Source organism: Bombyx mori, chromosome 15 (assembly GCF_030269925.1).
Source record: "Bombyx mori chromosome 15, ASM3026992v2".
Classification (NCBI taxonomy): Eukaryota; Metazoa; Arthropoda; class Insecta; order Lepidoptera; family Bombycidae; genus Bombyx; species Bombyx mori.
In genome coordinates, this window is record NC_085121.1 from 4,060,470 (window position 1) to 4,080,625 (window position 20,156).

General features: G+C 38.0%; 1 protein-coding gene across 5 annotated transcripts in view; it reads right to left on the reverse strand.

The window, feature by feature from the left end:
- Nucleotides 1-19,411, reverse strand: part of LOC101739972 (protein purity of essence) — a 68,456-nt gene extending 49,045 nt beyond the window's left edge. For 2 of the 5 annotated variants that reach the window (XM_038016106.2, XM_062672434.1), the window contains exons 1-27: nucleotides 18,839-19,088; nucleotides 18,359-18,456; nucleotides 15,671-15,813; nucleotides 14,893-15,013; nucleotides 14,377-14,645; nucleotides 13,947-14,110; nucleotides 13,702-13,837; nucleotides 13,322-13,444; nucleotides 13,078-13,220; nucleotides 12,175-12,373; nucleotides 9,780-9,939; nucleotides 8,985-9,157; nucleotides 8,659-8,824; nucleotides 8,366-8,544; nucleotides 8,029-8,185; nucleotides 7,425-7,528; nucleotides 7,203-7,346; nucleotides 6,749-6,961; nucleotides 6,137-6,324; nucleotides 5,878-6,058; nucleotides 5,385-5,490; nucleotides 4,892-5,042; nucleotides 3,479-3,710; nucleotides 1,594-1,812; nucleotides 1,127-1,297; nucleotides 838-983; nucleotides 440-579 (exon numbers count right to left, since the gene is read on the reverse strand). In XM_038016106.2, coding sequence (XP_037872034.1) covers nucleotides 440-579; nucleotides 838-983; nucleotides 1,127-1,297; nucleotides 1,594-1,812; nucleotides 3,479-3,710; nucleotides 4,892-5,042; nucleotides 5,385-5,490; nucleotides 5,878-6,058; nucleotides 6,137-6,324; nucleotides 6,749-6,961; nucleotides 7,203-7,346; nucleotides 7,425-7,528; nucleotides 8,029-8,185; nucleotides 8,366-8,544; nucleotides 8,659-8,824; nucleotides 8,985-9,157; nucleotides 9,780-9,939; nucleotides 12,175-12,373; nucleotides 13,078-13,220; nucleotides 13,322-13,444; nucleotides 13,702-13,837; nucleotides 13,947-14,110; nucleotides 14,377-14,645; nucleotides 14,893-15,013; nucleotides 15,671-15,813; nucleotides 18,359-18,456; nucleotides 18,839-18,960 — 4,348 coding nt within the window. In that variant the 5' untranslated portion in view covers nucleotides 18,961-19,088. Of the gene's footprint in view, nucleotides 1-439; nucleotides 580-837; nucleotides 984-1,126; nucleotides 1,298-1,593; nucleotides 1,813-3,478; nucleotides 3,711-4,891; nucleotides 5,043-5,384; nucleotides 5,491-5,877; nucleotides 6,059-6,136; nucleotides 6,325-6,748; nucleotides 6,962-7,202; nucleotides 7,347-7,424; nucleotides 7,529-8,028; nucleotides 8,186-8,365; nucleotides 8,545-8,658; nucleotides 8,825-8,984; nucleotides 9,158-9,779; nucleotides 9,940-12,174; nucleotides 12,374-13,077; nucleotides 13,221-13,321; nucleotides 13,445-13,701; nucleotides 13,838-13,946; nucleotides 14,111-14,376; nucleotides 14,646-14,892; nucleotides 15,014-15,670; nucleotides 15,814-18,358; nucleotides 18,457-18,838; nucleotides 19,089-19,392 lie in introns of those variants that run through there. The other 3 variants (XM_062672431.1, XM_062672432.1, XM_062672433.1) reach the window with 3 other exon arrangements.
- Between the last annotated feature and the right edge of the window lie 745 nt (nucleotides 19,412-20,156).

Consider the following 20,156-nt stretch of genomic DNA (forward strand, 5'->3'; position numbering starts at 1 on the left):
ACCGAAAAACAAAAAAAAACAATAATTTGTGTCTTTTAACACGTTGACTGCCGTGTAGGTCACCGGTGACCTACGCGGCGCACTGAAGCAATTCTCTTCTCTATTACTTCTTATCTTCTTACTGAGGCGCCGGAATATCTAGTAGACTCTGGGAGAGACAAATCCAAACGATACTGAGAATGAATCTATTTCTAAGAGACTTAAAAGACTAAACCATACATTAACCAACAAAAGAAGGCAATCCGGGCGCTTTAGTAACAGAAATCGACATAATTACTTCAGTGCGCTGCGTAGTGCACCTGTGACCTACACGGCAGTCAAAGGGTTAAATGTCGTTTATAGCAGCCGAGTAAAATTTTGAACATAAAAACAGGGATAATCTTCTCAATAAAATATTCTGAACAAAAAACATAACGTGAGCCCCGTTAACCGTACTAACCTGGCGCTCCCACACAGATATGAGAGAGGAGAGTACCTAGCTCCTGCTGGTCGGCGACTCCGATGAACTGGCACACAGACACGCACAAGCTGCTGCTCAGTTCGGAGCTTTCACATCCACTGAATATTTTGATGAACAGTCTGTGACATAAAAAACACTTTATTATGTACTTTGCATGGATTCGCAAAATGAGACTGGTGTTAGATTAATAATTTTTTTATTATTATTATTATGTAAAGCTTTCCCTCTTTAAGAACGGTTAGCTGGTAGATAACTCAATTGTTGAGTTAAGCTCGCCTTTTTATAACTTTTCGCAATTATTTTATTGTCTTAACTGTGTGTACAATAAACAGTCGTAATAAAGAATAATTGTTTTATTTAATAGAATCGAAACTCACTTAATTACTCTCTCGGAATATGTACTCCTTGCATTCGGCGATGATATTAATATTCTTCCTAGAGAATAACCGGAGTTTTCACAGAACACGTACTCGTACGCGAGTCGGCCGGCTTGTCGGTCTAGAATCTTCTCCCAGTACTTTACCTGGTCAACAGAACAAGAACCAATAAGACTGAAGAGTTAGTTATTTCTGACAACGTCTACATATCATTATTTGATTTTTCAAACATCATCGCAATATCGAACCTAAAACATGTAATAAGACAATTGAATAGTTTTAAACTTACCATATGTTTCAATATTTTTTCCGTCGAAGGCAAGAGATATTCGACAAGTACAGGATATGTTGTCTTTAAAATGTGCTCATGGATTAGCTGTTCCGCTCTGACAACTTGTGGCACTAGTATGTTGATAGTGGCGCCTAGTGATTCCGCCATGAATTCCAAACGAGCGTCAGTCTATGAAACAACATCGACAATGTCATTACAAAGTATAGAATCAAATTACTTTATTAGCGACCCGCCCTCGCTTCGCTTCGGAAACTGTAATTTATTATTGATTTCTCCACTATTTAATGGATGTTATTATACATATAAACCTTCCTCTTCAATGACTCTATCTATTAAAAAAACCGCAACAAAATCTGTTGCGTAGTTTTAAAGATTTAAGCATACATAGGGATATAGGGACAGAGAAAGCGACTTTTTTTTATACTATGTAGTGACGGGAAAGTATTGACAGTTTGAAAACGTACCAAGGCCGGGACAATTAGCTCCAATGTCCTTCTAGTAAGTTCGAGGCTATCTGTCAGCTTATTCGCTCCCAGCTCGAGTAGTTTAGCCGCGGAGTAGGACAGCATCATAAGGGACAGTCCAATAGAGTATTTCGTGTTGGCACTTATCGACTCGCAGTGCTGCGACACTAGCTTCAGGACGGCGCTCTCAGATGGTATAATGTGAGAAGCGTAAAATGCCTAAAAATGAAAGAAAACGTTAGACACAATCGCATATTAAAAATGTGAGAATCAGATGAATATTAGTCGTAAGAGGTTTACATTGGTCCGTGGCATTTCGATGGCGTTAGCCATGAGCCACGGTCACTACTTACCATCATAATAAGATCCGCAAGGTTGTCTGCCTTTGTAAGCTAATGAATAAAAGAATAATTTTGTCGTTTAAATGAAAATGTATGATAGTGATAACAAAATACTAATTTAAGCTAGATCACGTAAGATTGAACTTGTAAGATGCGTGTGATATCTCCACGGAACTAAGATCCACTGAACTAAGCAAACTATTAGATATAATCAGTCGTTTTGAGTCTATTTAAACATTTATGTAGACAAGCAAAACTGCAAAACAGCATCGGAAATCGATCTGAATAAATCTAACATAAATCACCTCAGGATACAAATGTATATTATTATGACTGTTAACAGCAGCCCAACTGGTATTCAACATAATATACAATAAAAGCGATTAACATGTTATATAAAAGCTAACGAGCACAAAAGCTCGATCCTATAAAGCTGCGTTCCAAAAATTTGCAGCAAAAAACGAAACTGCAACGAGTTTTCTTATTAGTATTTACAATTTTTATTATTTTATTACACGAGGGCACATTAAAGGTAGGCATAGGCATATAGGGTCCAACAATACAACATACATAGACACAACTAATCTACTTCAACTGAGTACAACTTGCATTTGATTCAACATTTTAAATGAGTTATTAGCTCAACTGAACCTCAATCAATCAGGAGTTCGAAATAGGATCTACTATAGTGGGTAGGGGCTACGGTTTTTTTTTTCTATATTCATAAGTATAATGGATGTAGCGTGTTGCATGTAGTCTGAGCATATGTAAGAATGACTCAAAATACGAGTTGAATGGAAGTGTAAGGCACATTGCGCTCGCGTATATGTATATATTATATACACATAAACAGATAAACACAAAATAATTCAGATTACTTTTCTGCTCTGTTTATAAAGCGATTTAGTAAATAAATGAAATATAAAATATATTGACGCTAAGTCTAATGGTGTCAGTGATAGATCTACCTTTACTGTTTAAATCCTGGAACTTTTACACAGCGCATGCAAGGTTTACACTTCAGCACATGCTTTATGGATTTTACGAAGCAAATAGCATACCGTGCTATGGAGTAAGGTAGAGTTAAAGGAGGACAATCATAAGCAGTTGCTTAACTTGTAAACAATTCTGCTGTTAAATTATTAAATAAAAGATCAGAAAGAGTCCAAATTGGCGCTCGTGTTCTATTGAGACTATGATCTGAATTATTACCCACTTTATAATTTTATAATCAAAATGCTGTTTGTAAATGAAGTCTTTTTTTAATTTTTTTTTTTTTTTCAAAATCCCCATTATGCTTGTTTTTTTTTTGGCGCAATTACAATTTTCGATGTGGCTTCACGAAGAAGAAGCAATAACGGTATCTATCGTGCCAGTCACACATTTTTCAACACAAAGATAGGCAGCCAGCCTGTTAACGCCTAGGAATTTTGGTCAATTTGGACGTTTCATTCAAGAAACCCAAGCATCCAACACAGCCCTCCTTGAACTCTACTATACACGGAATGTGGCAGCGGCGGTGGCAGATAAGGGAGATGAGTTACCAGGTTGACGAGCGGCGGCGGGTTGGCCATCTTGTCGAGCGCGGCGGCGGCGGCGGGCGGCAGGTGCGCGCGCAGCCAGGCGCCCAGCGCGGGCGGGGGCGTGCTGCCGGCCGCCGTGCCCAGCGGCGCCGACGTGCCGCACACCTGCAGCCGCACGTTGTTCACGTACGCAGACCGCGCGTTGCACACGACGCCCTCCATCAGGTTCTCCAAAACTTGTCCGGCGCTCAATCTGAGAACAATGCCGTCTGGTGTAGTGGTAAGTGAAGTCGTCGTGGCCGGTAACGGATAAGACGTCCGGTGCATACGTGTTGACTGATGCACCGATGTTCGAATCTCAGGCGCGTACCAATTTTTCTAATGAAATACGTACTTAACAATTGTTCACGATTGACTTCCACGGTGAAGGAATAACATCGTGTAATAAAAATGAAACCCGCAAAATTATAATTTGCGTAATTACTGGTGGTAGGACCTGTTGTGAGTCCGCGCGGGTAGGTACCACCGCCCTGCCTATTTCTGCCGTGAAGCAGTAATGCGTTTCGGTTTGAAGGGTGGGGCAGCCGTTGTAACTATACTGAGACCTTACAACTTATATCTCAAGGTGGGTGGCGCATTTACGTTATAGATGTCTATGGGCTCCAGTAACCACTTATCACCAGGTGGGATGTGAGCTCGTCCACCCATCTAAGCAATAACAAAAAAAGAAAATAACATGGTCACACAAGGGGATCCCGGGTTCGAATCCCGCCATGGCAAGATATTTGTATAATAAACATAAAATGTATTTTCCAGGGTTATGGATGTATATTAAATATATGTATGTGTATATACATAATAAAAATCTTACATTTCTTTCCGTTATCTGGTACCTGGAACACAAGTTCTTTTTTTTTTTTATCGCTTAAACGGGTGGAAGAGCTCACAGCCCACCTGGTGTTAAGTGGTTACTGGAGCCCATAGACATCTACAACGTAAATGCGCCACCCACCTCGAGATATAAAGTTCTTTTCGAACTTAGCACGGGACCAGTTAACGTGGCGTTATTGTAATAAAAAAATATATATAAGCATTTTATCCTAATTATACAGAACTCGATGTCTGTATGTTCCGGGAATCTTTAAATTGGCCTACAAATTGGACGATCTTGTGAAGTCTGGTACCGATCGAATCAGTCATATCAAACATCCGCCAATAAAGAAGGTAGGTTTATAAACAAAAAACATTAGTAATGTATGAAATGCTAGTGCAATATACAAGCTCAAGCTTGCACAGGGACAGGTTGGTATATCCTATTTTTATCCAGAAGCAATCATGTCCATTTCGATTTTAGATGTAGGATAACCATTATTGTAATCCAACTGAAGCTTCTAGTGGTCTCTAGAATCACTAGATAATAATCGGACGACTCACCGACAACATTCCATCAATGTTTCCAGTAGACTCAACAGGTCCGGCATGAACTGATGAGCCTCTACTGCGGCAGATTCACCGAGACACGTTTTCAATCTCACCAGTGCAGCGTCGCACGATATTACATCCAAGAGCGAAGGTAAGCCGATAGCTATAATAGTAATAGAACTTTTTAATGAAAGGTATACGTACTTGACACATCATAATCCCAGACTTTCACGACAAAGTAACAACACCAAACCAGTAAAAATTCTAATTTTGCGTTATACTAGTGCTACGATGCGTTGTAAGCCAGCAACGGTACCATTACCTTCACATTTTTGCGGCTATGCAGTGATGCGTTGCGGTTCGACGGCTGAAATAGCCACTATACAATACTATTGATATTTCAACCTCATCTCTCATTGGCTTCGGTAACCACTTAACATAAAGCTGGTGGTGAACTCCTTGTCCCAATTGAGCAATACGAAAAACATCTGCAAGGATTACTTACTTGTAATATTCTGTTTTAAATGTTTTATTGTTTCAGAAGCCAGCCACGTTGTATACTTTATATTGTCGCACGATGCGCTGACACCGGCCAATAAGTTCTCAGCGTACTATTAAAAATAATAAAAACAAACATTTATTTAGCAGTATTGGTATTATTGTTTGACTTTTGCCCGCGGCTCCGTCCGCGTGGAATAGTTACTTTGGCATAACGCTAAATTTTACCCCCACTTCATTTATGTAGAAATTAAAAAAAAAATTGTATTATAGCTATTTAAACCCCTATTTTGAAACATTCTTTATTGGTGCTCCGCTTGTATTGGTTTTACCGTGATGTTAAATAGCCTATAGCCTTCCTCAATAAATGGGCTATCTAACACTGAAAGAATTTTTCAAATCGGACCAGTAATTCCTGAGATTAGAGAGCGTTCAAACAAACAAACTCTTCTGCTTTATAATATTAGTATAGAATATTTTTTGTAATTAATTAGATTTACCTGAGTATACATTCCTTGTTTGACAAGAGCATCCTTGAGCCAGGGGTTGAAAACTTTCTTGTTGTCTGCCCGCGGAGCCCATATGATGGCGTGGAGTGGAAGTGGCGACGGCAAGTCAGCGTTTGTACCCGCCTGAAGCTTGTCCATGTGAGGAGTGGCGGGTGGCATGCTGATGACCAGCCTATAATAATTATTCATTTTTATTTGCTGTTAAAACTTACACAACTTTAGCTATTCATGTTCCAGCTTTAAAACTTACCTCCAAGCTGTTTGAAAACAATAGTGTGCAGCCGACAAAGCCACTGTCGATGCAAAATACATCGGATTGTCGCAGATACAAGCCGAATTCAACAATGACAATAGAGCATCGAGTAGTAAAGGATATTTCAATTTGTGGGGAGTACCCAATACAAAGTTGCACGCCAGACCATCAAATTTCGGGTTTTCCTGCAAAGAACCGTATTAACTTTTAGCAAAGAACTAAATAGTAATTTAATTGATAGGTACTTAAATAGTACATTGTGTACCAAAGGAGACAAGTTGGACATTTCCTCCCGCATGTAAAAATTTAACTGTTTTTTAATTTTTAAATAAACTACTACTGATTGAATAAGAACTGTCTGATGAACTCATATTTGTTTAATACTTCACTATTAAATTTTATTGCCTTTGGTTTATTTCACTTTTACACTAAACACAATATTGCAAATTACCCGAGCACAACAATGGCGGGGAATTTTAGGTGCGTGAGAGCAGACGTAGACACTAACGCGCTTGTCAGTACCCAGGGAGAAAAAGTTAAGACTTTCTTCTCTGTACAGCGGGACGAAAACCGGACTTTCGACGTAGGTAGGAGAAAAATGTATTTTACCTGATTATTAATCTCCGCACTTGTTAATGCATAAAACTTGGGTCTCATAGAGGTCTCGTCTTGGGACAGTCTTCTGTATGCCTGTTCGATAAGAGGCACTTCGCAGTAGATGCGAGCCTTTAGGAGGCCGTTGGTTGTATTTTTATTGCCGTTAGCATTGGCTTCCGGGGCTGGTTGAGCTAGACCCGGTGCTATTACTAGGTTCCATTCAATCTGAAAGTCAAATGATCATCCAGTTAGTTATTCACAAAACTTAATAATTTAGAATCCATGATCTTCTAAGTAGTTGAAGATTAGTTCTCAATTATTTTTCGGCAAAGATACTAATTTTGATTTTCGACAAAATAAGGAAATTAATAAGACACAATAAAATCATAGATTAAGAATGTTTGAGTCAGCAGATTACGTGTTAAGCCGTAAGTGGAAAAAAAGTCTCAAAAAAAATAAGATTCACCTGTTGCAACAACATCTGTGGTGCATCATACAGATGTCTCATGAGATACTCTAGTAGCAGCATCAGTCTTGTGGCCAACATCAGTTGATGCGGCAACGTATGCATAGCCTTTTTCCTGTCGTTTATACCCAAAGTTTCCACCACCTAAACACAAAATTCGACAAAATTAAACGATATTTTAAAGTTATAAAAACGATTCGATATGACTAGCTATTTTTTTACCTTTATGATCGCATTGGAAGTCATAAGCAATACCGATTTCTTCTGCATTAGCGTTAATGAGTGGAACAGATAAACTAGCAGTTGTGCGTGTTCAACATTCAGATCTGCAAATAACAAATAAGGCATGTTAAAAATGAACACTAATTTGATCATGAGTAGATAGATTTCTTCTGTATACTTCAAAAGTAGTTTCAAAACAAAAATGCTCGGGTGCAATAATGTCATCAATATGTCATTGAATAAAATTGTAAACATTATATTATGATGTTGGTACGACGGTATCTTTATGAGTCGAAAACTTCCCTAACATACACACACACAAACACACTAACACACATACACTCACACACGTACGTACTATATTCTTACAGATCGTTCTTCCTGGTTAACTTTCTTTACCTGGTGACCTAGCACTGAACCACTGACTTTTGTAACACAGGTTTTCCTAGCATAAAAGTCAGGGAATATTGTTATTGTATACCTCATAAAAAAGCCATGTATATTATTATTATTATTATTATTATTATTATTATTATTATAACCTTGTCTAATATGATAAAGAAAAACCCTTAAATTTAAAAGTAATCATAATGTATTAACGTACCCTCATAATCGTGGTCCTGTGAGGGTTGTGGCTGCAGGGCGCACTCCTGCAGTGTGTTCACGATCTTGTGCCACATCGCTAGGATAGCATTCTCGCGCTCCGCCGCCGGCTTGCTCAAGATCATGCTTCCCAAAAGTTTCACCACACGAGGACCGACCTAAGTAAATTAGTCAATTTCTATTTTAAATCTAAACAATATGTAAAATGTCTATATAAATACTACTTATATAAATTTCTAATACGGAATTCCGGTCACAAAACATTAATTGGTACTTTACTGTATTAATAATTCAATTAACTTTGTGTCTATCAAGTCATCCACTGCACAGATACTCACTTGTAATGGGGTCATGTTATTTCTGTCAGATCCACCTGACAACAGCTGCTGGTGTAACGCAGGTTGGAGGGATGAGAATGCAGGCGATCCAGTCAAATTGTGTAAATAACGAACTAGGCTTGCGCTAAACGCAGCATACCGTGTCCCGAGACGTGTGCCGAAGCATGCGGAAATCGTTCCTGCAAAATATAAAATGTAATTATTTCTACAGGTACCTCAATGCTATATTTTACTAAAGTGAGTCACCTTTAATCAAGAGTACCAAAATTATAAACTTCTAGAATATTCCTTGCCTGTGTCTGTACGTGCAGTTTCCCGGTCTAGATCCTTAGCGAGTGCGGCCAGCAGGGCCTGGTGAGCCTCGTGCAGCTGTAGTGACTGCTGCCCAAGGCGTTCTGAACCTTCGCTTATTATCTCGTCGTTTAGAAGTATGAAGACTTCCGTGGCCAATGTTATGTACTAAAAAAATAATATAAGGATATTAATTTGAATTCAAAACTATAAAGTCTGCAAAAATATTTAGTATTGCTATTAGCATAAATAAAATACGCAAAGCTGTGTTAAGGCCGCTAATTTTCAAACAATCAAACATACTTTCAACAAATTAAATGTTACTCACAGAATAAGGTTCTGCTTTATCAGGTACAATAGCGAGGGATTTTCCGTTTCCGTCGGTGTCGTCTCCGTCCGTGGAGGCGCGGACGAGTCCGCTGTCCACCGCGTCCGGCGCCACCAGCGTCGACTCGAACCACAGACCGAACAGAGGCTCGCTGTCTTCTGTGTATGAGTATGCTGGTGTCAATATTTTAACAAACGATTCACAGTCAATCACCAATCACCACTTATCTAACATGCACACAAATATGTATTAGAAAAAACAAGCAGTAAATTACTATATTTTTATAGGTTGACTTGTTAAAATTATAACAATTAATTAGATTACCATTACTGAACCTATGATTACTATTACTTTTTGTTACATATAAAGCGTTAATATAGCAAAGTCTATAACAAAAAAAATGTGTTAAAATATTTTATGTTTTTCACATTTCTATTGGAAACCTCACAAATTATATTATGATACATAGAAAAATGAAAATGTAACACTGTTTCGGTTATTTTGGTCTCAATATATTTGTAATAGCGCAAATGGGGCTCTTATGGAAAAAAAATTGGACAAGATTATGGAATATTTTTAAATAATAAAAAAAAACTTCTTTCGTATACTTTAGAAATAAAAACCATAGTTCCCGATTCGACAGCGAATATGTCCATGATGATGAAGTCGAGTAACAAAAACTTTAAATTTTTTTGGAAAATGCAAAAATATTTTTTTTTTTATTATTCAGACAGATCAAGGGATGTCATATCTTACAGCTAAAAATAATAATTTATTATCCATTGGTCATCATACCATCGTCAGTTTCAGAGTCCTCTGAGCACAGTATCATATCCTGGAAGTATACTGTGGAGTCTGAGCGGTCAGGATCGGCATCAAGTTGTTGTTTTTGTACCACAGCACGTTTCAAGTTAGTCGCCTTGCGATAACATACAACACCAAGAGCAACCAGAAGCTGTAAAGTACATATTTATTGAGAATTTAGATTTTAATACTTGTTTTTTTATTTATACTTATTGTACACACAAAGAAAATACAATAAAAAACAGATTTAAAGAATGTCTAAATCAATGTACAAAGGCGAGCTTAACTCATTCATGAGTTTTCTTCCAGCAAACCAATAGCAGAGTGAAATACGATGTATAAGAGGGGAATAGTGTACAATATAAAAGCTATTAAAGCATGATTTTTAAAATAAGCTTAAAAAAAAAATATATATATATATAAAATGAAAAATACATATAAATAAACATACATAAAACAATAACTTAAATACAATTACAGTGACAGGAAATGTTTCTTCATTTGACTCTTAAAAACTTCTAGAGAGGAACTAGCACGAATAGGTTGAGGGAGAGAATTCCATAATCGCACTGCTTGTATTGTGAAAGAGCCACTATAGCGACTAGAGCTGTGAATGGGAGTTTTTAAAAGAAGAGATGTGGCTTGTCGACTAACTTTGCCGTCAGGAATCAGGTATTCAAAGCGTTCACGGAGATAGATAGGGGCATCGGGATTGTGAAGAATAGAATAGAGAAAAGAGAGAATGTGGCAATCACGACGTCGCCTAATCGGCAGCCACCCCAGCTCAGCCCGGAAATCAGACACATGGTCATACTTCCGGAGACCAAAAATGAAGCGGATGCACAAATTCTGCAGACGTTCGAGTTTATCTAAAAGCAATTCAGAAGCATCTAGAAAACAGATATCAGCATAATCGAGAAGAGGAAGTAAAAGCGTTTGGGCAAGAGAAATTTTAGTGCGAAGAGGCAAGAATTTTTGAAGGCGTTTCAGAGACTGAAAGGAGTAAACAGTTTTTCTGCTTACTTCGGAAACGTGATTAATCCACGAGAGGTGACTGTCGATGTATAAACCTAGATTTTTTACACATTTCGAATACGCTATCGGAACGTTGTCGTAGAGGATGGGCGCTAACGAGCTGTAATCGAGAAGGCCGCACATATACCTACCACCAACAATGAGAGCTTGCGATTTCGAAGGATTCACCAAAAGACCAAAGGACTTTGCCCAGTTGTAAATCGCAGAGAGATCCACGTTGATTGCCGAAATGGCAGCCCCAACGTCAGCAACCCTCGTATGGCGATATAGCTGCAAGTCGTCTGCATAGAGATGGAAGTGTGAAGATATAGATTGAGAAATTGTGTTTATAAAGACAGAGAAGAGGAGAGGAGAAAGTACGCCACCCTGTGGAACACCCGCAGTGAGGTCACACCACTCAGAGAAAGACTCTTCGTAGCGAACCGACTGCGAGCGTCCACGGAGGTAAGAATTAAACCACTGAATTACCGAAGACGAGACATTAAGAGAGGATAGGATACCGAGAAGAATGTCAAAATCAACTGAATTAAAAGCATTGCTGAAGTCCAGTAAAACCAAAATAGTAATTGATTTCCGCTCCATGGCCAAGCGAATATCATCGGTGATTTTCACCAACGCGGTGACAGTGCTGTGACCTGGACGGAATCCAGATTGATACGGACTCAGTAGGTTATTCGAAGAGAGGTAAAAAGAAAGTTGTTTTTGAACAATGCTCTCGAGGACTTTGGAAAAGATCGGGAGAATAGAGATAGGACGGTAATGGGATAAAGAAGAAGGTTTTGCAATTTTAGGCAAGGGTAGGACATGAGCCTTTTTCCAAAGTGACGGAAAGGAACTGGACTCAAGAGAAAAATTTATTATGTGGCAAAGGATAGGAGCAAGTTCCTCCATGATAAGTGTGAACATTTGAAGCTGCAGATTATCACATCCTACTGCCTTAGTGGAAATGGATTGAAATGGATTGTTGTATTTATTTAATTTTTATTTTTTAATTATTTATTATTTACAATATTTCTATACATATTTCCATTGTCAACTTTACAAATGCATTATTTACATTTTGGAAACAAAATATGTTTGTTTTAAAACTTTAGTGGTGTATAATCTAATTCTACTCCCTTAAATCTATGTCATGAATAAAAATTTCCACATGTATCACGGTGTAGCACTTGGGAACAGCTTGATTGATGTGGCTGTTTCAAATTATTATTTTTCTGTTTTGTAAGCAAAAAATAGGATTAGGTACGTTTGACTTATGTCCAAAGACTTTTACATCCATTTTGATGGTTTCACTAAGGACAAAAAGTTGGTGAGCCGTGAGTACATCGGTTCCTTTCGCTTGATAAAATACCTGATGTAGAGGTGCGGCGGCCGCGAGTCGCAGTTCCCGCTGGTGCGCGGAGTGCTGCGCGAGTAAACGCAGCGGAGCCGGCGAGCCTCCCACCACGCCCCCGCCCAGCGCCTCAAGCCGCGCGTCCGACAGCAGCGCGCCCGTCCAAGCCAAGCAGCGCCCGCCCAGCGCCACCCAGACTGCACTGACGCCTTGTTGCCTGCACGCACACTTACTGTAGAGCCACTCACCGACCTCACCATAATCACACAAGGGAGGCCTCATTCAACATATTCGTTATGGAATTACACTATTTTTTTAAAAAAAATTCTTTCCTAAATAGGTGGACGAGCTCACAGTCCCACCTGGTATTTATTTATTTTTTTATTTTGTTAAGTGGTTACAGGAGCCCATAGATATCTACAACGTAAATGCCGCCACCCACCTTGAGATATGAGTTTTAAGGTTTCAGTATAGTATTATGACAGACACTTGGTTAACTTCCCCTGCACTTGGGGATATTAGGCCTTCTATTGGGCAGTCATTATAGGTATTTGCAAGAAGATATGAAAGCAATCAAGCGTTGTACACAGAGGGCGATGGTATTCCATGCAATATTTCTTTGTTGCCAATCATTTGAATCGGTGAATGTATAATTATGCTCCACGCGTAAGCACATATTTCAAATTCGGAAGTACTTGATGTCTTACTACGTTTATATATTAATTAATCACGTTCATATTGTATGTCTCATTTTTTTTCGATTTTTGAACTCCGAATCCTAATTTTATTATTACGAAAGGATAGAGAAGTAGTAGTAATTGTTTTTTCTTCTTCGTCGTCGTTATTAGTGGTGCCCGACGTGGAGCCCCCAGAGGTCCATGATGAGGGATAACAAATAGGGATGTACACATTATAACTTACATTTTAGTAAGATTGTAAGGTCTGGACGGCACCTTAGCTGGGCTCTTCCCAGGTACGACGGAAGGTATGGGTGCACCACCTAACGCGTGATGAAGACCGCAGAGCAATACCCATGCGCCAATCATGAGGTGGTTTTGATATACCTAAATTAATAAAATATTAATAGTAAAACTATTTAAGATGAAAATAAAAAAACAATGTGTTTCATTACACATATATTATACTATGTATGTATACAACTTACATATCCACCGGCGCGGGTAGACTGTCTGAATGTTTCTCCAACTGTATTGTACAGACTAAGGGCACTCTCAACTAATGTGGCAATCTGCTGCTCATATTCTTCATCTTTGGGATGAAGTGATGCCTGTTGAAAAAAATAAATTTTACCTGAATAAATCATTTTAGTAACGAAACTGGATATAAGTAACATAAAATTATTTAATGGTTATCAGCGATTTGACTTGGCCCCTGGCATTGCTGAAGTCCATTAGCAACGGTACACACTCAACATCAGGTGGACCATATGCTCCTCTGCCTACTAAGGCAATAAAAAAAATAAAAAAAACAATTGGTGATACAAAAATATATATGTATCATATTATATGTATTGACGTGACAAACCTGTGCAGTAGCGCAGAATAATGCTGAAACACTGACATCACTCAGAGTCGAGATTCGTTCAGCCGTGAACGGTTCCAGGCACGGCAGAGACAACGCGAGCCGACAGACGTGGATCTCGTTCACTAAGAAGTGAAGGCTGAGAAAGGAATAATTCAAATTAGTTTGAAATGAAGTTGGTTCTAATTTTTATATTAATTAACAACATCAAAATAATGTAATATCGAGTTTATTGAAAAAAAACTCACAGTGAAGCATCAGCAGTGAACTGAGGTGATAAAGATGTCTCCTTGGCTGTTTGCCACCTGTTCATGTACCGCTGTAGACACGGTAGTGATGAGCACACTTTCAGCACAACAGCACCCGCTCTCAGCTCCATCAGCAGAGAGGAGCATGTTGATGTCATCCATTTCTGACAAACATTTTGTTTTGTTACTTTACATTACAGTTCTTACTTAGACTACTTCGTGATATGTAGATACTATTAACACACAAGACAACAATTAGTAAGTCCAGGTGTTGATTCTCGCTAACAATAATTTGTGTTTCAACTGCAAAGACAACATGGAACCCTTAATCAAGAGTCAGGAACACCCATAGCTAGACCAACATGTTGAACATTACCTTAAGTACCTATATTTCCGTTCGTGTTTACAATAAAATATCACAAAATCTTACTTTCAAGTCAATAAAATTCTGTTGAGCATTGCCATCTTTATTGCTTTCCACACTGTCCTTGCTTCCAGGTGACGCGAGCGGCGCAGACGGGGCGGAAGAGGACGACATAGCCGAAGTTATGGGATTCCGCAAAGGTGCAGTCAACTGTTCCAATAATGCATCAGAGCGACGCTGAGCACTGGACGGGGCTTGTTTCTCTGATGCAGCAGTTTGAGATGTCAAAGATGATATCGGTGTTGAGATCACAGAACTTTTTGTTGTTTGATTGTCTAAAATTATAAATGAAACTCATTGCATTGATAAAGGTATTTTACAAACTGAAGTTGTTTAATGTATTTTATGACTACTCTACTAAACCAAAAAAAAAGTACTGTTCTTTGTTAAATTTTTTGTAGTGTTACAATGGCATAATTAAAATTTAATATGAAATATATTTTCAGATACTGCTTTCAAACTGCAAACTAAAATCAAGTAGAACTGTTTCAACTTCAGTAACATTGTATTGTTTATAAATACCTGGTACGTTGACATGTGCAGGTAATTTTGCATTCTTAAGTAATGAAGTCAATATGACTAAGTCTGATTGGGGGTAGCCTCCACCATCAATCCCGCATAGTCCCACAATTGGTAAAAGGAGCTAAAACAGTTAAGTTAAAGTTACAAAGAATTTTTAGACTAACTGGTTAATAACTACCTTCTACATTTTCAATTATTATAACTAATTGGAACTTGGCCTAAAATGAGTTAACAATTTAATTTTGCGAGTAAATTAACATTGTGAATTCCAGTTTGAAGGGTAGGTCAAGTTTAATGTTAAAATTGAGACTTTAACCTGATTTCAACCTGAACATTGCTGAGGGCACTTATATTAAGGCTATGCGATCCAGTTATAACTTAATACTAGTTAAGCTCTGAGCTGCCCATCTAGCACAGTGAAAAATATAATTATAAGGATATTGTGAGCAATACTAACACACAACATGTTTAATTCAAAATTGAAGCAGCAAGAACTTCTATTGTGCTATTGTAAACTATAATACAACATTTCAAATTGCTTAAAAAGTACATTTACATTGTAGATGTCTATGGGCTCCAGTAACCACATAACACCAGGTGGGCTGTGAGAGCTCGTCCAACCATCTAAGCAATAAAAAATAAAAAAACATTTGACAATTTTTTCAGTGTTCTGCATCCACTAAGTAATGTAGAAATAAAAGTTTAATTTAAAACATTAATTTGTATGTTACAAATACATATGTTATAATAAGATTACACATTGGAATAAAATACTAACTTGCTTAACAGAGACATTAGGAGCAGCAGTGGTGGTAGGATTATTCTCATCATTGCAATCACCAGCTTCAGAAAGTTTCTTTAAAATTTGTTTGAGAACCACTTTAAAGGCATCCTGAGCTGTGCCTAACTGGTCATTTGGTACTGAAACAATTACAACCGAGAATTTTTAAACATTTAAATTTGATGTACATTGTTGATACTTTTCCTACATTTCATTTTGATATAACCATTGTGGGACCCCGTGTTTTAAGAAGTAGTATGAGGCATATGCAGCTTTTTTTTTTCCTACCTAAGCTGGTAGCCTAGAGAGAGGCTATTCCAGCGGAACCTTAACTAGTAGGTGAACTCACGGGGCTCAAACCTGACGACGATGCTAACACGAACTCTAGCAAGAGTCGTGCTTTGCAGAATCTACCACCGAATCGGAAACGCGACCCACTAAGAAGATCCGGCGAGAAACTCAGTGGGCTGTGTCTGAGAGTTAATTTACTCGTCGAGCCCTTCGTCGCAAGCGACGGGTTCGACTAGAACGGTGACCGGTGCTTGAAGTACCTAGAAACACCGTTAGTGGATCGGGAGGATCCGAGATGACGTGTTTTGGGCGACGTCGACAGCTTTCCATTCTTTCCACAGGATCGGGAATCTAGTTACCGGCGGCCACGATGAGTGGGTTCTCGTGTCGTGCCGCTTTATCGAAGTGACGCATCGACGCCGACTGGTGGACTCTAAGTCCAGGTCGTCATGGACATACAGTCGTGGTCAACTAATTAGGGACAATCTCTAGTTAAGCCAAATTGTGAATATTTTATTTATTTTCCAACGAGTCTTAGCAATATTCCATATCTTTTACATGTAAGTGTAATTAGTCATTTATGTGCGCGATTATACAAACAATAACAACTTCTTAAACATTAAACCTCTTTACAGTATAGCTGATACAATATCATAGTGCTATTGGTTCAAAGAATGCTGGCTGGAAATTTAATTAGGGACACTGAGGTATTGCGTTCTAATCTCAAAATTGGAATTTTAATACTTTTTTGTTTCTTTTTTTATTGTTTAGTGGTCGTTTTGGCGGCAATCCAGATGTTTTATTTTAAGTTTTGAGAATTATTTTGAAGAAAAATGGGCAAAAATAAAAGTTGCGATCCAACTCTACGAAAAATTATCATGAAGTTTGTCGAGTGTGGTTGGTCATACCGAAGGATAGCACAACATTTAAATTGTTCAAAAACTATGCAATGCAGTGCAACATTTCAAGCACTATAACACAGCTTTAAATGTGTCCAGAACAAAAAGATCGAGAAAAACGGCTCCGCAAGAAGATAGAATGATAACCAGGTTAGCTAAGAAAGATCCGTTTCTAGGCTCTATTTTAATTAAACACGAAGTGTTTGGGGCAAACCAAGGACCGTTCGACGACGTTTGGTAGAAGCAGGGTTTTTCAGAAGAGTGGCTCGCAAAGTACCGTTGTTGAAGAAAGAACATAGAAATGCTCGTTTGGCATTTGCACGTAAATATGGACATTGGACCTACGCCCAATGGCAACATGTACTTTTCTCTGAGGAGGCCAAGGTTAATTTGATTTCTTCAGATAGAAGGCAATATGTACGGCGTCCTGTAAAAGCGGAAATGAATCCAAGATTCACAAAAAAACAGGTGAAACATGGCGGTGGAAACATTAAAATATGGGGTTCATTTTCTGGACGTGGAGTGGGACCTGTGAGGAAAGTTCAGGGTAACTTAGACCAACATAAATACAAGGCAATATTGGAAGAAACTATGCTTCCCTATGTTGAGGAGCATCTCCTTATTATATGGACGTTTCAGCAGGATAACGACCCTAAACATACCGCCCATTCAGTCAAGTCGTTTCTTACCAGTCAGTTTGTATCGGTGCTAGATTGGCCAGCAAATAGCCCGGACCTCAACCCAATTGAGCACCTTTGGCACGAAATCAAGAAAAAAGTTGCCACTTATCGTAATACAAATTTGGATGAACTTCATGAAGCTTTTTGTGAGGCATGGGCAAACATTCCTGTCGAAACATGTCAGAAACTGATAATGTCTATGCCACATCGGTGTCAAGCGGTAATTACTAACAATAGTTTTGCTACTGGGTACTGATTTTACACGTAATAAAATGGAGCTGTTAAAGATATTATAACACTGAAGATTATAAGTTTTGTGTAACTGTATTTTTCATTATACTTTACTGTCCTTAATTAAATGTCCACTACAGAATTGTACCTTAATATTTAATACATGTTTAATCTTTGATATTAAATACTTTTTCTATTTATTAAATCTTTTATTTACAGCCATTTATAGCATAATAATCGGACCACATTATGCAAATAATAGGTGCTGAGAAATCAATAGGGTTTTATATTTAAATGTACAGAACCGGTTATAGCCCTTCACTATGTAGAATGTCCCTAATTAGTTGACCACGACTGTATGCAGCCAAGTAGAGTAATTATATATGTAAAGAAACCAGTAAATAGTAGATGAGGAGCCAAAAACCAAGATGCCACACCAATTTGGATAGGCTTGTGTCCAGCAGGTGAAATTCAGTTAATCTCAGCTTGAAATAGCTAGTATGTTGTTCATTCGTCTTGTTCATTTGAGGAATATTTCGTACTTAAAGGATTTTCATAAAAGAATACAATAATTTGTTACTTACAATTATTGGCATTGATACTGATGAAATGTGCAGAAAGACATGCAAAACATGTGTAGAACAAATCATACATGTCTTCATGATTCTGGAACTCATTCTCACTGGAAAAAATATTGCATGTACTGTCAAAATTGCAATAATTTTTGTTTTGGGTCTCTTTCTGGCCTCACTTGTATTATAAATACAGTAGTTGAAATTTTAAAGTTCTCAAATTGTAAAGTTCACCAAGATAAAATGGGTTCAGGAAAAAATACATTAGTGATTCAGCAATAAATAATTTTCGAACAATGTTAGATTGCGGGTAGTCCCAAGCACAAGCCCAATGGATTTTCTTGTAGCTTTAAGATAATAACTCATCTCATATTCTCATATGGAAGACACCTCATATTGAACGAAAATTCTATTAAAATAATGAATAATGCACAATAAATGGAGCAACCAAAGCATCGATTTCTTCAAAAGTGTGAAAATTCTGTTCAATACCTCTTAATAACTGCTTGAATTATCTCTACAGCATCGTTTTTATCGAAAAAAGGACCGTAGAGAGCTGTTAAAATTGGTTTCACTGTATTAGCCCATTCAATGTTTCCTCCCGAAGCTGCCATTTTCGAGAAGAAACTGTAATCAAATTAATTTTCTGAATTACTCCAGTTACTGAAACGAAAGTGACGTATCGTAGTATTTCGATTTTCATCAGAATTTGACATTTCTGACAAATACATATTTTTTTTCATCAATGATGTAGGTATGCCTAAGTGTTAAAATACTGCCAGTCTCTCACTATCTATGCTTTTTTAAAAGTAAAGATTATCTATTTGGCAATTTTTTTTACAGGGGGCAGTTCTTCTTTCAGATACCCCCACTGAGTGGATGATAGGGTGGACTAGCGGCTATAGCAATTAATTAAAACGTAAAAATACTTGACACATTGTGTTTACTTGTATATGAGAAAATAAAAATATAATTCCGAATGACACCGCACATCAAAAGAAAGGAACATAATACAAACTCAAATATAGTGCATCATAGACAATTACACGTGGACAGCATCACGACCTTCCAACACCTTCTCCTGATGTTCACATGTTTCTATACATGCATTAATCTTGCACAGTGTCTTTCAAATTTTACTTTTGACAATGGTTTTGACATTACGTCAGCTAACTGATTTTTTGTGGGACAGTAGCTAATATTTATTAATCCATGCACGAAGTGTTGATGTATAAAATGGTACCGTACGTCTATGTGCTTCGACCTTTTGTTGAAGGATCCAGACTTCACAAGTTGAATCGAACTTTGGTTATCAACATGCAGATTTATTTTTATGTCCAAACCGGTTATTTCCTGTAATAGAGATTTGAGATACAATGCCTCTTTGCAAACAGTCGGCTGCGGCTATGTACTCGGCTTCAGTCGACGCTAGCGCTACTATAGGCTGCCTCTTGGATGGTCCATCAGCTATCATTAGCACGGAACCAGAAGTGCCTCTTCGCGTCAATGGGTCTCCAGCATAATCAGAGTCACTGTAAGCATCGATATTCTCTATCGGTTTGTTTCGTTTGAACAAAATGTCTTTCTGTTTTGTTCCCACAAATTTTTTTAATATTTTCTTGACGTTTATAACGTCTTCTCTAGTGGGGTTTTCGACCTTCCTATACTCGATACTTGATCCGGCACATTATCCTTACCTACAATCTCAATGTCAAAGAAAAACAAATGGCTTAGGCCTTGTCCGCACAGCGATATTTCACCGCGCGATATTTTTCTCGTAGTTCTGTAACACATTTAATATTATAGGAGT